At 43.9% G+C, this 18,510-nt stretch overlaps 1 protein-coding gene and 2 long non-coding RNA genes across 3 annotated transcripts; 2 read left to right on the top strand and 1 right to left on the bottom strand.

Annotated features, from left to right (window-relative positions):
- Nucleotides 1-128: 128 nt before the first annotated feature.
- Nucleotides 129-3,261, bottom strand: LOC106924629 (visinin-like protein 1). The gene is made up of 3 exons (XM_014998447.2): nucleotides 3,098-3,261; nucleotides 2,052-2,267; nucleotides 129-1,956 (listed from the first exon to the last, which is right to left on the bottom strand). Exons 1-3 carry the CDS (start codon nucleotides 3,257-3,259, stop codon nucleotides 1,759-1,761), a joined length of 576 nt encoding a protein of 191 aa, XP_014853933.1. The 5' UTR covers nucleotides 3,260-3,261; the 3' UTR covers nucleotides 129-1,758.
- Nucleotides 3,262-7,287: 4,026 nt separating this feature from the next.
- Nucleotides 7,288-7,889, top strand: LOC148156376 (uncharacterized). Its single transcript, XR_015764608.1, has 3 exons — nucleotides 7,288-7,443; nucleotides 7,521-7,729; nucleotides 7,798-7,889. It is a non-coding gene; the product is annotated as an uncharacterized LOC148156376 (long non-coding RNA).
- A 4,412-nt stretch (nucleotides 7,890-12,301) lies between these two features.
- LOC148156375 (uncharacterized) lies at nucleotides 12,302-12,927 on the top strand. Its single transcript, XR_015764609.1, has 3 exons — nucleotides 12,302-12,441; nucleotides 12,519-12,727; nucleotides 12,796-12,927. It is a non-coding gene; the product is annotated as an uncharacterized LOC148156375 (long non-coding RNA).
- Nucleotides 12,928-18,510: the final 5,583 nt, after the last annotated feature.

Genomic DNA, 18,510 nt, shown 5'->3' with positions numbered 1-18,510 from the left:
AGATATATCTTTAGGAGCAAAAGTGTGTCTTTCTGGGACAACCTATCAGTCGCAGTCCAGATGCTGCAGCATCCAGAATGTCATTGGTGAGTGACATTTAGACACTTAGAGGGGTTTGGACCCTCGGCTATTGACAAACGATTCCTTTCTGCAGGTGTGGATTCAGTTGATGTTTTAAAATCAGATGTTGGATCTGATTTTACCCAGTCGTTAATGTTTGGACATGACATACGTAATGCACCAGTTCGATGAGGCAAACTGGAAGTTGCATGCTCTGTAAACAACCCCATGAGGAGTAGGACCAAGACATTGTTGCCAGAAATAAAATATCTTAAACATCCCTCTTGCTGTGACTTTAATTGTTCAATATGTGGAAGCGTGGCAAACACTGACTGAACGACTTTGTTTACTTCCTCCGATGCCATTGCTAAAACTATAATCCTGCAGAGGAAGGCTAACTTTAAAGTAGTCTCAGACTGGTATAACCATATAACTCTGAGATTGCCTATTCTAGGTTGATGTGGATTTTGGCTAAACGGTCACTAGTTGTTTCTGTGTATTTCTGGGTGTTTAATGCAAATATGTAGATACACCATCCAGTTTTTTTCTTTCATCTAGCTTACCACAGGTGACACACAACGCCTGAGCTACCTCTTCAACCCTTTGCTCCGTTTCTCATCGATTGTAGATCTGAGCAAAGTTCCTCTCCCTTTACCTATTATCAAAGCGCTTCCTCTCTGACATTTAGGGAGGAAGAAAGAAAAAAAAACAGGGCAGCAGCAGGACGCAGGCAGAAGAGGAGAGACGGCTATTTAATGTGAAACAACGGTGAATCATCGTAGCAGGTTTGGCCTTTCTCAGAAATACCATTCTGTCATAAGATCTATAATTACTGCTGTGATTATCCCCGCGCCGAGATGGTCAAGTGCCTCCTCTTGTTGCTCAAACAAGTGGTTTTACTGACGAAAGACTGCGGGGTTTGCAGGATTCGACATACATCAGAGAGATTGAAGAACAAAAGCACGGGTTGCGTCACAAGCAGAACAAGTCTAAGCATTAACCAGATTACAAAGTCCTTTGACAAAATATTGATTTTTGTTATCAAAGCTGTGGGGGGCAGCTAAGAAGTGACTGCGGAGCACATCAGTATGCCTGGCCACGCTGCTGGAGGCAGCCGGGCGACACGTTTCATCAGCTGCCAGCCTAGTGTTTAGCTGGTGGACACTCAGCCATAATCTGGCACAAAAACGCTCCCTGGAAGCAGCTGGGAACTTTTTCTAGGGAAGAATCTAAACCAGTGCAGCCATGGTCTGACCAAAACAGTGTATCTACTGTACCTCCAGTCTCCAGTACTGAAGGCAATAATAATATGAAATGTCTGGTATTCCATGAATATAAAATAGCACTCTCCGTCAGATAGCTGATCTCAACACTGCTGTTACCCCACAGCCTTGTGATCTCACGTCCAATACAGTGTGAAAGCACGAGTAACACCATGCTGCTCTGCTATGCACCAAATGCAGCAGGAGGGAATTCCACTTTTCACAGACCATCTGACTGAATTTGTCAAGCCTCCCGTCTAGAGTAAAGCAGAGTGGGGAATAAATGGAATGGCGTCAATCAATCGTCAATGCCTCTTCCTCCTCCTCCTGTAGGACCGCATCCCTCCCTGTCTTTTCTCAACCTCCTAACTTCCCTAGCTTCAGTTCACCCTCTCATCCCTTCCCTCCCTTCTTTTCTTGCCCTTCCCCTCCCCTTCTACTTCTGCATGTCACACTGCAGCAGTAAGACGATGGAAGGGTCGGACTTGGCCGCCTCTTTGAACTCCTCCAGGGTGATCTCGTCGTTGTGGTCCTTGTCCATCTTGGAGAAGATCTTGTCGACGCGCTGCTGAGGCGTCAGCCCGTCTTCGTTCATGCGCATCATGATCACCGTGCCGACCATCTTGTAGATGGCCTGCAGCACAGGGTAAAAGGGAAGAAGCTTTTTTTTTAGAAGCAATCCTAAGCTTTCTTTTTAGGTCTTTAGGTCGCCCACATACAATCACACACCTCGATGATCTCCAGCATCTCCATGCGTGTGATCTTTCCGTCTCCATCCAGATCGTACATGTTGAAGGCCCAGTTGAGTTTCTGCTCAAAGCTCCCCCTGGAGGTGATGGACAGAGCGCAGATGAACTCCCTGAAGTCGATGGTCCCATCGCCGTTCTTGTCAAATGTGCGGAAGGCGTGCTGGGCGAATTTTGATGCGTCGCCGTACGGGAAAAACTGGAGAGCGGAAGCACGGGGAAAAGCAGAACGACAAACTATGACAATTGCACTGCAAAGAACCTTGATGCCGTCTTTGGCCCGGACATGTCTTGGTCATAGATGTCTGTAAATCTTTACTAGATGGCAAATTCTATCACACAGAAAACAACCCTTTATATGCAGGAATATATTGATTCAACATCAGAAAAATAAGTTCAAGTGTGTGACACATAGAAAGAGAACATGAAGTTATTGGCAGAAATATCTCCAGCAAAAACTGCTTAAGCCACATTGTCATTGTTTTTGCTATGATTAACTATAACACACTAGAATCCCTCAACCATCCCCAGTGTGTGTATATATATATATATCTATATCTATATATATATATATACATATATATGTATATATATATATGTATATATAGATATAGATATATATAAAAGCTAAGATCACAGTGCCACATAGTGACCTGTCATATCAACTACAGCACATAATGGTGTCTTGGAACTTTTCCCCAAATTACATCCCAAATACAGGCAGTTTCCAGTTTCTAGTGTAGAGTAATAATAGTCCTGGTGGCTAGCTAGCATAGTGGCTAGCTGATTCACTTAAGTTATATGAAAAACAGATCTGCAAATTGTTTAATTCCAGCAACAGAAGAGGTATACAATGAATACAATAAGCTAGTAGTCATAAATCTATTATAATCAACTAAAAGAACAAAAGTGATTAGCACTAAGAGTGCTATCGGTTAGAGTTCCAGTGAAACCCAGCCGTCCTTATTAAGATAGAATCAATTAACACATCTTCTTCTCCTTCGCCTCATGTTTTCTCCCGGCTCTCACCTTAACGTAGAGCTGCTGGAACTCCTCCAGGTTGAGAATGCCCGAGGGGCAGTCTTTGAGGAACCCTTTGTACCACTGCTTGAGCTCTGCCTCGTTGAACTCCGTGCTCTTGGTCAGGTCGTCCAGGACCTCCGGGGCCAGCTTGCTGTTGTGTTTCCCCATGATGCCTCACCTCTCTAGGTGGGAAAGCAGAAACAGAGCGAGACCGGTTGAGCATGCAGGTGAGGGGCCACCAGACAAAACAGCAGCAGCAGCACCAGCAGTGGCCCTGTGTTGTTGAACTGCACAGGCCTCATGAGGATGACGAACATAATGAGAACATAATTACTTGTGAACAGATGCAGTCTGAGCAGGTCTGCAACATTTTCATCAGGCTGTGGGTGTCTGAATATTTGCCGACTTTCATCTTCCAAGTGGATTTTAGTCTAATTATGACTTTAAAATAAGATATTTCTTCTCTTTATTTGTGACTAAAATGACTGAACATCTAAAAAAAAAGTGCAGTTTGACAACATAGAAATACTGACAACATAACTCTGAGTAACATCAGATACATGCAAAAGTAAAGCAGAAGAAAGTTAGAGTTAAAGCTGGAAGATGGAGGGCTTCGAAATATGCAGCAACTGTCCGTTCCTCAGAATGACGACTCTGACCTCTCGCTGTGTTTGCGAGGCCTGTGATGTCATCGCTTCAGCTTAGCCCATAAAACGACCCATTAGCCACCGACACCACACACATAACCCCACATGCTGATGGCCACTGCAGCACCTTCGTGACGCCATCCGTGACTCATGGAGCCGTTTTCGCACTCTGACACAGGACACAGCCGACGGCGCAGAGCCGGGCAGCCACAAGTCCTGATGGTGTCAGGGCAGTTTTCTGGCGGAAGCATCATCCTGTCGCACTAAACGCGGAATGAGTAATGGAGAGGGAGGCAGCTGAGCCCTAAATCCCTATGAACTGTGCTATTATTTTTGAAGAGTTGCATTCCCGAAACAAGTCAAAGACACTTGGGGGACGCATTAGCTTAGAAGCAGAGTCATAAAAGATATTGATAGGAGGAATATTAGCAGTAAAAGGGTAAGAGCTGTTGGAGAAAAGAAAAATGTGGCAAAGGTCAGTTCTGATTTCTTCAAGGTGTGTGTGTCTGGATTTCAAGTCAGAAGCTTAGTAAGGTATTACATACACACATTATTTCAAGAAACAAGCAATAAAATAAATAAACTCAGGTCATAAACGTCCACTGCTAAACTCCTAAATGAGTCTCTGAATTCAAAGTTTAACTAGCACTCTCATAGATTTGCACATGTAAATGCATGTGCAGGGCAGAAGTCCACCATAAATGCACTGACTGGTTCCTTAGGTTAGTGTTGACTGAGGAACTCACTCACACACACATCATATCTGAGTGGCATCAGATTTTAGCGGTTGTAGGATTTCTCTTTTGTCTTTTATGAAAGACCACACGAACCGTTCTCCCGCTAGCACTAGACTCTTGTGTTTGTTTTGATTGTATTTACCCAGAATGCCCTGCGCCAGCTGACTCGGCCAGAGACAGAGTTTGTGTCAACTGAACCCAGTCTTGGCATGTCAGAGATCGCTTTTATGGTCCACACCAGAGACGTTCTAGGCCAGGGGTGCCCAAACTTTTTGAGAACAAGATCTACTTTTTCTCTCACCAGCCGCCTGAGATCTACCTCATGACATGAAGACATAAGAATCTAGGCAAATGAATTACAGTTTGGTTAAATGGAGTGGCATCAGATTTCAGCGGTTGTTGGATTTTTGTTTTGTCTTTTGCAAAAGACCAAGACCAGGTAAATGAATTACAGTTGGGTTAAAGTTGGTGTGAATGCACTAAAGTTGGTGATGTATAATCACTTCCACAGTGGATTTAAGCCTCTATCCTTTTGTTAAAATTGCTTGTCTATTTGTGGGGAAAATAAAGGAAATATAACTTTTTGAGGAAGTAAAGCCCATTATATCAGATCCATTATATTAGACACCGGAAAGTCATTCTGAAGGATTGTTCTCATTAGCAGAACCAGCAACCTTTTAATCCACTAAACCCCTGCCCCAGTAGAGTTGTTGACTCTCTGACAGCTCGTCTTAGTGAAGCCTGACTCTCTGGTGTCAGAGTTTATGCAGCGATAACCATCATGGCCCGATCTCATTGGGCCAGCTGAGGTGAAGCTTTGACAACCCAGATGAACAGCCTTCTTCAGCATATCGCTCCGGCTGCCCTGGAGGAGCTAGAGCTTATCAGAGTGCAAACAAAAAGGTGAAGGTGTGCGCATGGGGAGCATGCCAAGCAGTGGGAGGGAAGAAAAGGCACAGAAAAACTGAACAACACATGGATGTAGACTCTGACCTTAACTATTCAGATTCTTTCTTTCAATTAAACATCAGCTGGATTTCCTTCTGATGGATTCTGCTTTCTGGATCTTCAACACACACAACAGTCTAATTGCACCCTTTTATTCACTGATTTTAACATAATAAGCACTTACAACATGAAAATGATGAAGCCTCATGATTCTTTATCCTTTATATCTTATGTGAAATGTGGAGCTGAGAGCAAAACCATCGATTGAGTTGACGGCATGTTGCTGCTGCTGTGCGCAATGACGTCTTTGACATGCCGTTCATGTCAAAAACACTTACACACACACACACACACACACACACACACACACACACACACACACACACACACACACACTAGTTATGATGCTTGCTGTAACTACTTCAGGAAACAATAAAGGGTAAGGTGCAGGTTTTGTGTTATGGAAACAGAAGATGTGAGCAGGATGCTAGCTCAGTCCGGTTTGGCAGTGCCGAAGGAGAAGACAGACGAGTTTCTTATTGGGTGTGAAGGGAGCTTAATGCATGTTCATTCCAGCCGTCACGTTGATAGTAAAACCCTGGGTGGAAAGCTGGGCTGTAAATGCGTGGGGGAGACTTCATGTGTGTCACCGCGCATGTGTTTGTCAGGCCAGCTTGACGGAAACGAAGCTGACGGGGTGAGAGGCTGAAACATGTTGGAATGCCTGCACTGTGGATGACTTAAGGATGCGTTTAGCAGGAGACAAGTGGAAATCAAAATGTTGAATACCATGACAGCTGCTCTGCAATTGTCCAATACTTTTATGTCTGCATTGTACAACTGCAACGGATAAGACCAGAAACTTGGCACTTGAAATGAGAATAAATAGTAAATAGAAAAGTTGCTTTCTTAATCCTACATTTCTTAAGTTTGTAGAGACTAAAATGTTCACACCTCGTAAGTAGGCAAAGTGTCAGATTTCTAGCCTACTGGTGTTCCTTTTACAAATGTCTACAGTAGTTAATTGTAGACAGTATGTTGGTATTGACAATACAAAATGATATGAAGTTGGTACGTCTAGGCATCCGGAAGACTAAGTTCGTTTGGGGACCAAAATTGGAACATTTGTTACATTTTCAGCTGGTGAGGTTTTCTTTCGTACTGCATTGAGAAACTTCCTTACACTCTCTGGTGGGGTGTGGTCTGTGGTGGGGTTCCTCCAAGAACCACTGAAGGAAAACACAAAAACCTCTGAAGAAGACACTGACCATAACTTTCTGTTTTACAAAATGTAAACAAAAATGGAGTAGCATCAGGTTTTAGGATTTCTCTTTTGTCTTTGGTAAAAGTCCACCAGTCATTTCTCCCGCTAGTGCTAGACTCACGCATTCGTTTAACTTGTATCTACCCAGAATGCCTTACGCTGTTGTCCGCTTCCTACTTTCGGAGCATTATATGAGTGCCTGGCATACATACGTTGACAATAAATCCCGGTTTGGTCCACTTTTCTTTCTCCACTGTAGCTGCATGAGAAATTGATATTCCCAAACGGAGTTTAGTGATAGCTGGGAGTCCTTTCTGCTTTGTTTCTTTGTCACTTTTTAAAGTTGAGGAATGTTTCATTGCACAGTCCGTTACAGGAGGTCTTCTGCAAGTGTTAAAAGTATAAAACAGCGCTACATATGTTTGGTGCATGTACATCCCAAAGCAATAGATTTCTACCGAATATTTTCAAATACGTCCACCGTTATGGTACATATATTTAGAAACACATGTTCTCTGAAAATGTTTGTGGTTTTTGTCAATTATTTTATTTATTGTACACGTCATTAAATAAAGTACTGATCTAGGACTTGGTTTTGTTGGGATCTGGAGCTGTTCATCCACCAGAGGGCGCTGGAGGCTTGGTTCCGTCTGAGGGCGTCTCCTGACCTACGCACCTGAAACCGTTCTGCCATCAGGAGCTGTATAACTGGAGGAGGCTGCTGACACTTCCCTGCCAGATTGTTAGCCAGTTATGGTACAGGCTCACTTCTGCTCAACTCTTCCTGTTTACTTCCAAGTTTCTGATCCACTTGTCTCTTTGACCTCTTACAGCTGATTGTCCTGTGACGTGCTGAAAATAGATCCTGCCCAGGACCCTTCCGGACCTACAGATCGGCAGCCTTGCTTCTGGCAGAACTGTTCAGGCTTCCAGACTTACCTGTCCGTCCTCCAACGCCGCCGCAGCCCGCAGTCCTCCGCGCCTCAAACAGACTCCGGATTACCCAGGTTTTCCCCCCAGTCCTTTCTCCTCCCGATCGGAGGTAAGCTCTCAGCCAGCGCCATCTCCAAATTTCCACGACCCCAAACTTACCGTCTGTTTCTTCCATAGCTGACCTGAGATCCAGTCCCATACGCTCCCGGATTGTTTAACTGTTTTTCTTCCCCCCCGCCCCCCGGTTGAAATAAATCTCTTTAATCATTCTCGGCCTCTGGTGTTGTTCTGCATGTGGGTTAGGAAGTTAGACCTCAACATGACAGAACAATCTGGCCAACAACCTAGCCCTGCAGAAACACTCCGGAGAACCTTGGAACAACAGCACACTCTCATTCAGAACCATGACGCCGCGTTGCGAGAGTTAAACAATCGTCAAGCGGAAACAAACCGCCGATTAGAGGAGATTGCAAGTTATTTGCAAGGATCTAGCTCCCAGGCTTCTGCGGCCGCCCCAGCACCCGCTCCAGTTCCGGCTCCACAATCCACTTCCAGGTCTGAAGATTCAGTTCACTCTGCAGTTTCAGATTTCCGTCCGTCCCTGCCAGAAAGATTTTCAGGAGAAGTAAGCAAGTGTAGAGGATTTTTGTTTCAATGTACCATAATCTTCAATCATTCCCCTCAGAGTTTCCTCCATGATGGAAGAAAGATTTCTTTCATTTTGTCACATCTATCAGGAAAAGCGCTAGAATGGGCCGAGGCTAGATTTCCCAACTCCGCAGATTTTGGTTGCTCGTTTGATGACTTTTTGAAGGAGTTTAAGCAGGCATTTAACCAGGATACAGATAAAACATCGGATTCCCGAAGTCTGCTAGAACTGAGACAGGGCAGAAGATCGGTGGCTGAGTTTGCTATTGACTTCAGGATTAAGGCAGCAGCTTCAGGTTGGGGACAGACAGCTCTCAAGAGCGCATATTTCCATGCATTAAACGACTCGATAAAAGATGAGTTAGCGACTTTAGATGATCCTAAGACCCTGGAGGAACTGATGAGCCTCACCATCCGGTTGGATAATAGGCTACGCTCCAGAAATAGGGAAAGAACCAAGAGCTGCCACCCGTTTGTGAGATCATGTTCTGACAAAACCAGTAATTCTGCTTTCCCATCTTCAGAACCATCCGAAACGGAGCCGATGCAGATCGGGAGTACTCGGCTTTCCCCGGAAGAAAGATTAAGAAGGTTCAAAGAGAACCTCTGTCTGTACTGCGGTGAATCTGGACATTTCATCTCCACCTGCCCCTCCAAGGCAAAAGCCGTGGTCCGCCAGAGGAAATGAGGAGACTGGCGGACCATCTACAATCTGGAAATTCTCCTCGTCTTCTGCTACCAGCTACACTGTTCACTGATAACCAATCATTGACATTTTCTGCCATGATAGATTCTGGTTGTGAGAGAAATTTAATCGATTCAAACTTAGTCCAGCAACTAGACATAGAAACCTATCCGTTAGCCACACTCCTCAGAGTTTCAGCGTTAGACGGCAAGGAACTACCTGACATTACACACCAAACGAAGCCGTTGGATTTCCTGGTTTCAGGTAACCATCGTGAAATGTTATCATTTTTTGTCTTCCCGGCTGCTAACTCACCTGTTGTCCTGGGCTTCGATTGGCTTCTTCTTCATAACCCCAGAGTCAATTGGTATAAGAGGCGTATTGAATCCTGGTCTATTTCCTGTCACTCCACCTGTCTCCGTTCTGCCGTGCCGACGGGTCAGTCACCGGCAAACCGGCAGGAGGCGGACCCACCCGATCTCTCCACTATCCCTCCAGACTACCATGATTTAGCCCCCGTGTTCAGTAAAGCTAGCGCTCTCTCTCTACCTCCGCATCGCCCATATGACTGCGCCATTGACCTCCTACCTGGGGCGCCTCTGCCCAACAGTCGGCTGTATAATATTTCCAAACCAGAAAGAGAAAGTATGGAGAAATACATAAATGAGTCACTGGCCGCAGGAATAATTCGCCACTCGTCTTCTCCGCTCGGGGCGGGGTTTTTCTTCGTGGGCAAAAAAGATGGTTCCCTTCGACCCTGTATTGATTACCGGGGGTTAAATCAGATCACCATCAAGAATAAGTACCCGTTACCTCTCCTAGCTTCAGCGTTTGAACCGGTTCAGGGAGCAACTGTCTTCACTAAATTAGATCTAAGAAACGCTTATCACCTTCTCAGGATCCGAGAGGGTGATGAGTGGAAAACCGCCTTTAAGACACCTCTGGGCCATTTCGAATATTTAGTGATGCCTTTCGGCCTGTCAAACGCACCTGCTTGTTTCCAAGCCTTAGTGAATGACGTTTTGAGAGATTTTTTGAACATCTTCGTTTTCGTCTATCTAGACGACATATTGATCTATTCCAGGACTCTGTCAGAACATAAGAGACATGTAAGACTTGTTCTCCAGCGGCTGCTGGAGAATAAATTGTTTGTAAAGGCTGAGAAGTGCGAATTTCACCGTCCATCAGTCACCTTCCTGGGATTTGTGCTCGAGGGCGGACAGGTAAGACCATCGGAGGAGAAGATCAAAGCTGTTCTAGACTGGCCTACTCCAGAGAATAGAAAACAACTTCAACGATTTCTGGGGTTTGCTAATTTCTATCGGAGGTTTATCAGGAACTATAGTCAGACGGCCCAACCCTTGACTGCTTTAACCTCAGTTAAGAGATCCTTCCACTGGTCCCCCGAAGCGGAAACGGCTTTTAAAAAGCTGAAGACTCTGTTTGCTAACGCTCCTATCCTCATTCAGCCGGACATCACGAAACAGTTCATTCTAGAGGTTGACGCTTCAGACTCTGGAGTCGGAGCTGTGCTTTCTCAGCGTTCCGAATCTGACCAAAAGACTCACCCCTGTGCTTTTTTCTCTCGTAGACTCTCCCCTGCTGAAAGGAACTACGATGTTGGAGACAGAGAACTTCTCGCCATCAAATTAGCCTTGGAGGAATGGAGACATTGGCTGGAGGGCGCAGAGCATCCCATTTTGGTCTGGACAGACCATAAGAATCTTTCATACCTTCAATCTGCCAAAAGACATAATCCCCGTCAGTCCCGCTGGTCTCTTTTCTTTTCCCGTTTCAACCTGTCCATCACGTACCGACCTGGGTCCAAAAACATTAAACCAGACGCTCTGTCCCGACTCTACTCTACTGAGGAGTCTGATGAGACACCAGCCAATGTTCTGCCCCCCAGTTGTACAGTTGCGTCAGTTTCCTGGGAGGTTTCCGACATCATAGAACAAGCACTGTTGTCTGAGCCGGATCCTGGTACAGGGCCGCCCAACCGTACATATGTACCATCTTCAGTCAGAGCTAGGTTAATTAATTGGATGCATACAACAAGATTCTCAGCCCATCCTGGCACCAGTAGAACCATAGCCTTAATTTCCCGTCGTTTTTGGTGGCCATCACTACACAAAGATGTTAAAGAGTTTGTCTTGGCCTGCTCAGTTTGTGCCCGAAACAAATCATCTCATCAGCCCCCCTCAGGTCTGCTTCAACCTCTGCCCATCCCCAAACGACCCTGGTCGCACATAGCAATTGATTTTGTTACTGGGTTACCTGTATCCAGAGGAATGACCACCATTTTCACTGTGGTTGATCGTTTTTCCAAGGCCTGCCACCTCATTCCGCTAAGAAAACTGCCCACATCTCTGCAGACCGCTCAGCTCTTGGTTAAACACATTTTCAAACTGCATGGCATCCCGCAGGAGATCCTATCAGACAGAGGACCACAATTCACCGCTCAGGTATGGAAACACTTTTGTGCTGCCTTGGAAGCTAAAGTCTGTCTATCTTCTGGTTATCACCCTCAGTCGAACGGACAAACCGAGCGCATGAATCAAGAGCTTGAGTCTACACTCAGATGTCTCACCTCCACCAACCCCACTGACTGGAGCCAGTTTCTGCATTGGGTTGAGTATGCACACAACTCTCACGTCTCATCAGCCACCGGTCTTTCTCCTTTTGAGGTCTCCTTAGGGTACCAGCCTCCATTGTTTCCTGCGGATGAGAAGGAGATTGCCGTTACATCTGTCCAGCATCACATTCGCCGCTGTCGTTCCATTTGGCGGAACACTGTCACAGCACTAAATCGTTCTTCCGAACAGAATCGCCGTTTCGCTGATCGGAGGAGACGTCCTGCTCCTGACTATACACCTGGTCAACGGGTTTGGTTATCCACCAGGAACATCCCACTAAAATCCATGACCAAAAAGTTATCTCCTCGTTTCATTGGCCCATACAAGATCGAGTCCATCATCAGTCCTACTGCTGTCCGGTTACGTCTGCCTTCTTCCCTCCGTATCCACCCCACGTTCCACGTCTCGCAGATCAAGCCTGTCCTGACCAGCTCGCTATGCCCTCCGTCCGAGCCCCCTCCACCCCCCCGGGAGATTGATGGGCATCCTGCTTACACCGTCCGCCGGATCGTGGACTCCCGTCGACAGGGCCGAGGTTGGAGGTACCTGGTCGACTGGGAGGGCCACGGTCCGGAGGATCGGATGTGGGTTCCTGGTTCTTTTATTTTAGATCCGTCTTTGATTTCTGATTATCGTTCCTCCCTGCCTTCCTCGGATGGACCGCCAGGTGGCGGTCGTTGAGGGGGGGGTACTGTTGGGATCTGGAGCTGTTCATCCACCAGAGGGCGCTGGAGGCTTGGTTCCGTCTGAGGGCGTCTCCTGACCTACGCACCTGAAACCGTTCTGCCATCAGGAGCTGTATAACTGGAGGAGGCTGCTGACACTTCCCTGCCAGATTGTTAGCCAGTTATGGTACAGGCTCACTTCTGCTCAACTCTTCCTGTTTACTTCCAAGTTTCTGATCCACTTGTCTCTTTGACCTCTTACAGCTGATTGTCCTGTGACGTGCTGAAAATAGATCCTGCCCAGGACCCTTCCGGACCTACAGATCGGCAGCCTTGCTTCTGGCAGAACTGTTCAGGCTTCCAGACTTACCTGTCCGTCCTCCAACGCCGCCGCAGCCCGCAGTCCTCCGCGCCTCAAACAGACTCCGGATTACCCAGGTTTTCCCCCCAGTCCTTTCTCCTCCCGATCGGAGGTAAGCTCTCAGCCAGCGCCATCTCCAAATTTCCACGACCCCAAACTTACCGTCTGTTTCTTCCATAGCTGACCTGAGATCCAGTCCCATACGCTCCCGGATTGTTTAACTGTTCCCCCCCCCCCCCCCTGGTTGAAATAAATCTCTTTAATCATTCTCGGCCTCTGGTGTTGTTCTGCATGTGGGTTAGGAAGTTAGACCTCAACATGACAGGTTTCTGCAATTTCCCAATCTTGAATTACTCAGACTGGTATCAAACACATTTCTTGGCACACCTGGGTATGTCCAATCACTGTGCACTGTACGAAACAAATTATTATTCCAAACCCTCCGTCTTAGTCAATATCACCTCCATCACATTCTCAAATACATTTACACCTCGATAATAGATCTTTGTCTGGATGCCTGTTTACATTTCTCTTTCCAACTCCATTTTAATGCTGCTTAGACAGAAGGCAGCGTCATCTTTCCTGTCTTTTCAATAAACTTTTACTCAGACGGATGGTCTGGACAGAAGGCTGAGTTTGTTCTGTGACAGTTCTGGAAGTGAAACCTTTAAGCAGTGTCATAGTGCTCTGATCTAATGTGTGCTGATGTGTCTGTTCACACCGGAGTGTCTCCCTTGACGGAGAGACAGTGATCAGAAATGTTCAGTGCTTGACGAAGCAGATCGTACCTTCTGTTGATTTCCAGACTGGATGCTCGCATTTTGATGCACGGATGTTTCATCTAGAGGAATCACATGCTGTACATATCAATGTTGCTTCGAGATAAAGTATACACAGACTCATGGAAATGTAAAGACAGGAAATCCAGTTTTGCTCTCCGCTTAGGTTATGTAAGGAGAATATGTAAGGTCTTTTTTTCTAACTGTCTAGAAAAATCTATTGATAATCTCCTTTGACAACTTTGACTTGATCAAGTAGCCTGTTAAATCCACAGTTTTTATGAAATGAAAAGTTCAGTCTGTAAAGCGTTGACAGAAGATCCTGAATTTGTTGAGAATTATCCATATTTCCCTTTTTCAAGTTTTGAAACTGTAGTTGTCATCAGCACTGCAAAAGAAAAACTGCTCTTCATCTGAAATATCTTGTTTAATTTGCTAGCACTGTGTAGACTTCTCTGCAGTTTGGCAAAAATAGCCCGACACAAGACGACCCAACTGATTAAAATGTTCATTGATTATGTCATGGTTCACCTATTTTCTCACAGCTAACCATTGTAAAGCAGTAGTGACTGTGGAGTATTGTTCTTGACATTCAATTTTGTGGTTGGCTAAGCTGTTACTGGTTTGGTCCACTTTTCTTTCTCCACTGTAGCTGCATGAGAAATCTTGATATTCCCAAACGGAGTTTAGTGATAGCTGGGAGTCCTTTCTGCTTTGTTTCTTTGTCACTTTTTAAAGTTGAGGAATGTTTCATTGCATAAACCCTTATTGAGGTTTACCTGGAATTTCCTCAAAAAAATCATGTATATTGTTTTATTTTTCTGTAGTACGGTGGGTATGTGTAAAGCAGCAGTCCAAGAGTGAGGAAGAAACAGGTTTGAGCACCAACGCTTAAAAATCTCCCTGTGTCACTTTTTACATGACACAATGAGCCTATAAATTTAAAAAAAGGCAGCACTGATGCTTCTGTGTGGGCTGAAATTATGACAGCTGATAATGACATCCATTTGTCTGTTTCTTTCTATAGATTTTACACTTCATGCTCCAAACATTGATATGGTCTACTGGGTCTACAGTCCGAGATAGAAGGGATATTAGTGTTCCTTAACTTTCTAACAAACTAAGTGTCCTTTCACATTATACCACCGGATTAAAGTCACTCAATTGTCTACTTGGCTTTTAAGACTGCTCAATCCTTTGATGACAAACATTTTGGAGAACCTACTATGTTACTACTTATCAAAAGGCTTTTCCAATGTTTCTTTTTTATCCATCTAAATGCAAGTTTGGAAGTTTTCCCATAACTAATGAAACTTTTCTTTCTGCACCTCCTTCAGTTTCAGTATTGTTGTGGAGATTCAAACACCATCAGGAGCTTTTCTGATGATGATGTTATGATGGGATGCAGGCAGAGGACTCTGTCGATGTCACACCAGTTAACCACGCAAGTTTCAAGTTATACTCTTCTACTGATTCAAAGCAAGATGAACAAATTCTAGGTTTGAAAATGTACTAATACAGCAGAAAAAGACGACATGGAAAAGAATCCATGACTTGAAAGGAATTGTTGAATAATAAAACATGGCATTAATAATTCAAATGCATGTACTTTAATTATTCAGTGTTAAAAATCATTCTCCTTTTTATACAAGTACAAAATTATTCATTACCATAAAGTCTTATTTTACTTTCCAGTATGTTTTGTCTGAATCAAAGTAATATTACAGTTTGGAAGGAGACCAGCCAGTCCCAACTTGAGATTGATAGAAAATCTGTGAAGTGAGCTTAACAGTAGGGTATTAGTAAGGAAGCTTCCCAATCCCAAAAAGTTAGAGCTCACCACTAGAGATAAATTATTATCAGTGGAAACTTAAGGGGGGAAAAAAAGCTGGGCAGCAATTATAAGAAACCAACAAGGTTTTATTTCCACTGGTTTTTAAGAAAGTTTGGCTCCTTTCTATATAATTTTGTCATGATCTTTTTTTTCAGACATAAAAATTCTAAATGAGTGAATAAATCAATTAATATGAAACATTTCAGATTAAAACCCTGTAATGTTTTACAAAGGGCCTCTCAAGGCGTCGTCTCCCAGCTTCCAGTCGTTCTAATTCCTCTACATCGCTTCAGTCAGAGTTAGCCAACATTTTAAAAAATCCTTTTTTAGAATCACAAAATGGTTGAAATGCTTTAAATGAATGTTCAACTGTAATCTCACACAGACCACAGTGTGGACTTGCTCATTTCCACTATATGGAGGAACGAAATGTTGAGCACACTCACTACGATGGGAGCTCACGCTCCGCGGCTTTGGCTGAACGTGTCCCAGAGGGAGAAACGTGTTGCTGTCTCTGTGAGGGAAAATGATTAGCTGGCAAAAGCTGTAATTGAGTTGGAAAGAGCGCAAAAATGGGAAGCGGGGCGTCCCGTAGAACTGGTGACTGAGCAAGGCGGAGTTTGTGTCGTCTCTTCAGAGTGGAAAAAGGACAACAGACGTGATATGGGGACAATCAATAACACACTAGTCCAATACCAGCTCTGGTATCTACCACCCTGTGAAGTACAGTGTGTGTGTGTGTGTGTGTGTGTGTGTGTGTGTGTGTGTGTGTGTGTGTGTGTGTGTGTGTGTGTGTGTGTGGACGTTTGTGAAACAGAGGGTAAAAGAAGGAATGAAAACCTAAAACAGGGCCTGCTTATTGTTATGTGGATAAGCAGTAAGCTAAAACATTATTGGGGCAGCTCAGTGAACTGACAGAAACAAACCATTGGTTGCCTTGATGAAGCAAACTGCCATCCGGCAGAGACCGAGGCTCACGGCCAACAACGAGCCGCCTGATTTCTGGATGTGATACGAGTTCAAACCAAAATACTGATGACTAAAGGGAAAGTAAGTTTAAACGGCTCCGCCGCTTCACGCCAAGAGCTCTGTACTTGTGATTTAAAAGGCATAAACCTCGAATCAAACTTGATAAAACTGTTTACAACATGAAGCATATCTGAAAATGTTTAGAAAACTGGACGTATTACAAAAATATTTACTAAAGGTTCTGGTTTTCCCAGATATTGTGCTGCTTTTTATCTCTACAGAGATAAGTTTTGGTAGGTATTTTATTAAAATAAACTTTAATTAAGTCTTATATAAATAAGGTCGTATGAATGGCTTGCATCTACTGTACACGTTTGAGAAATGATGTAGAGAGTAAGAAACTACAGTGGAAAGCAGGGGGGGATTAGTACATGACCTTAAGAAGATCAGACAGCCCAGCATGAGAACCTGTCATGTCCTGTGATTAATACGGGCTCATGGGCTCAGAAGGAGCTTGGAGAACAATACAGAGGAATTTACAAACCCAAAAGTTTACATACATTGTACGTCTCGTTGTCTGACATTGATTCCTGGGTTTCCTTGAATGGATTTTGCTTGACAAACCTTCTTGCTGGCTCATCTCTTCAACTCAACTTTCTATGATTATGCTTGAACACAGCACTTTGTGAACAATTAATCAATGACTACATTCACACAGCAGGAATTGATGCTCAATATCAATGTTTTTTGCTGAAATTAGATTTTTTTTTGTGGTCGTTCCAGTTACCAGTTAAACCGGACTGCAGTGAGACTTCTGTGTGAACAGTGACCGATGATGTCACACAGCAGCGCACTGTTCGCAGAGGTAATAATGGACGCCACGTATTACAAATGTGCGCAAAACTTTGTTGATATTCCGCTAATGTCGAAAAAACACAATTTCACTTTTGCGGTGTTCAAATAGAAAAATCAAATAAGTTTAGTCATGCAAATAGTTAAGTCATGTTGCGCCATCATCCTCCTACCACTTCCTGTTGTCGTCTTATTTGAAGTTAGCGCCAGCGGCAACATCTGGTTGATGTTTTGAAATATCTTATTTCACTCATTTAACTGAATAAGTCTTTTTTTCCCTAAGATGTTACAAGACGATTTATAATTTAAATGATAATATTGATGGACAGTTTTGATTCAGATGTAAAGGGTGAGCAAGTACTAAACCAATGTCCTTAATTTTAATAATCAGAATGAAGGAAGGATTTTCTAAAATGGGTCTTAGTGTGTGACTAGCTCTGGAGTGTGACAATAACACAGCATCAGGCGTTAATGAAAACCAGCACTCCTGTGTTGGGCTGACAGTGAGAGAGCAGCAGACTGCTGGTCTGAAGTCAAGCTGTGCCAAGTTGTGTAACAACTTGAGTGGATGGCACTGCAGGCATCGGCCTCGACTCAAATGAATATCTAAATAGATCGAAAGGTTTTGTGTCGATTATTATGTGACTGTTGATTCTTTATGACAAACCCAGTTGCCAGGGGAGTGACGATGCATGCAGCTCACAAGAAAGAACGATACTTAATGTCAGGGTTCATGAGAATGAGGTGAGACCGTAAGAGAATTTCATAGTACATATTGTTTTAGTATTTAATTTATTTTATACAGAGTAAGGATCAGCGCAGAACAATCTAGACCACATTTAGTGTGGTCTAGATTTATGGTGGTCTTAATGCCATAAAAGCAACACAATGTTTCCTTTGTGTAATTCCACAACTAGAACAGATACTTGAGAATTCAAAAATGGGAAAGTGTGTTTTAACAAATCTCTGTTCAGTAAAGAATTACAGTTTGTGAATTTCAATGCAGTCCACATTCCTTTGAAACAACCTGTGAAACAACCATTTAGTTTAGCGCAGAGAGGTAACGATGAGCAGGATGTAAACATTAAACTTCTCCATAGAGAAACTCACACTTATGACCCTAACAACTGCCTGCTCAAAAATTGCTTTCAAAAACTGTTCTCTTTCAGAGCGTTTTGCATTTTGATGTAGCTTTTGTCACAATAGTAGCCCTTATTTATCTGTAAAGATAGCTAATATCATTTATTAAGAGTAAAGTTGCCTGTTTTGGGGACTCTGCTGCCAACTGGTGGTTAAACATGTAATTTCATAAAAGAAAAAAATCAACGCAGAGGCTTCGTGTTGCCTGAAAACCAGTAATACACTGGGATCCTGTATTTACAGCTGTAAATGTGTGATCGTAAGTACGGAGGCAGTTTTTAATTTTGATTTGGAAAATATTATCTCATTAGCATTAACACA

Source organism: Poecilia mexicana, unplaced genomic scaffold (genome assembly GCF_051168715.1).
Source record: "Poecilia mexicana isolate PSO_F unplaced genomic scaffold, ASM5116871v1 scaffold_11, whole genome shotgun sequence".
In the NCBI taxonomy this organism is placed as follows: domain Eukaryota; kingdom Metazoa; phylum Chordata; class Actinopteri; order Cyprinodontiformes; family Poeciliidae; genus Poecilia; species Poecilia mexicana.
Note: the sequence above shows the minus strand (reverse complement) of the source record. Positions and strands in the feature narration are given on the sequence as shown.

Bases quoted from the DNA above. Each gene is read 5' to 3' on its own strand.
- LOC106924629 (XM_014998447.2), bottom strand. From the start codon at position 3,259: ATGGGGAAACACAACAGCAAGCTGGCCCCGGAGGTCCTGGACGACCTG. The intron at 2,268-3,097 runs GTGAGAGCCGGG...TCCGCTCTCCAG, and splicing joins TCCAGCAGCTCTACGTTAAG to TTTTTCCCGTACGGCGACGC. The intron at 1,957-2,051 runs GTGTGTGATTGT...CCTGTGCTGCAG, and splicing joins AGATGCTGGAGATCATCGAG to GCCATCTACAAGATGGTCGG.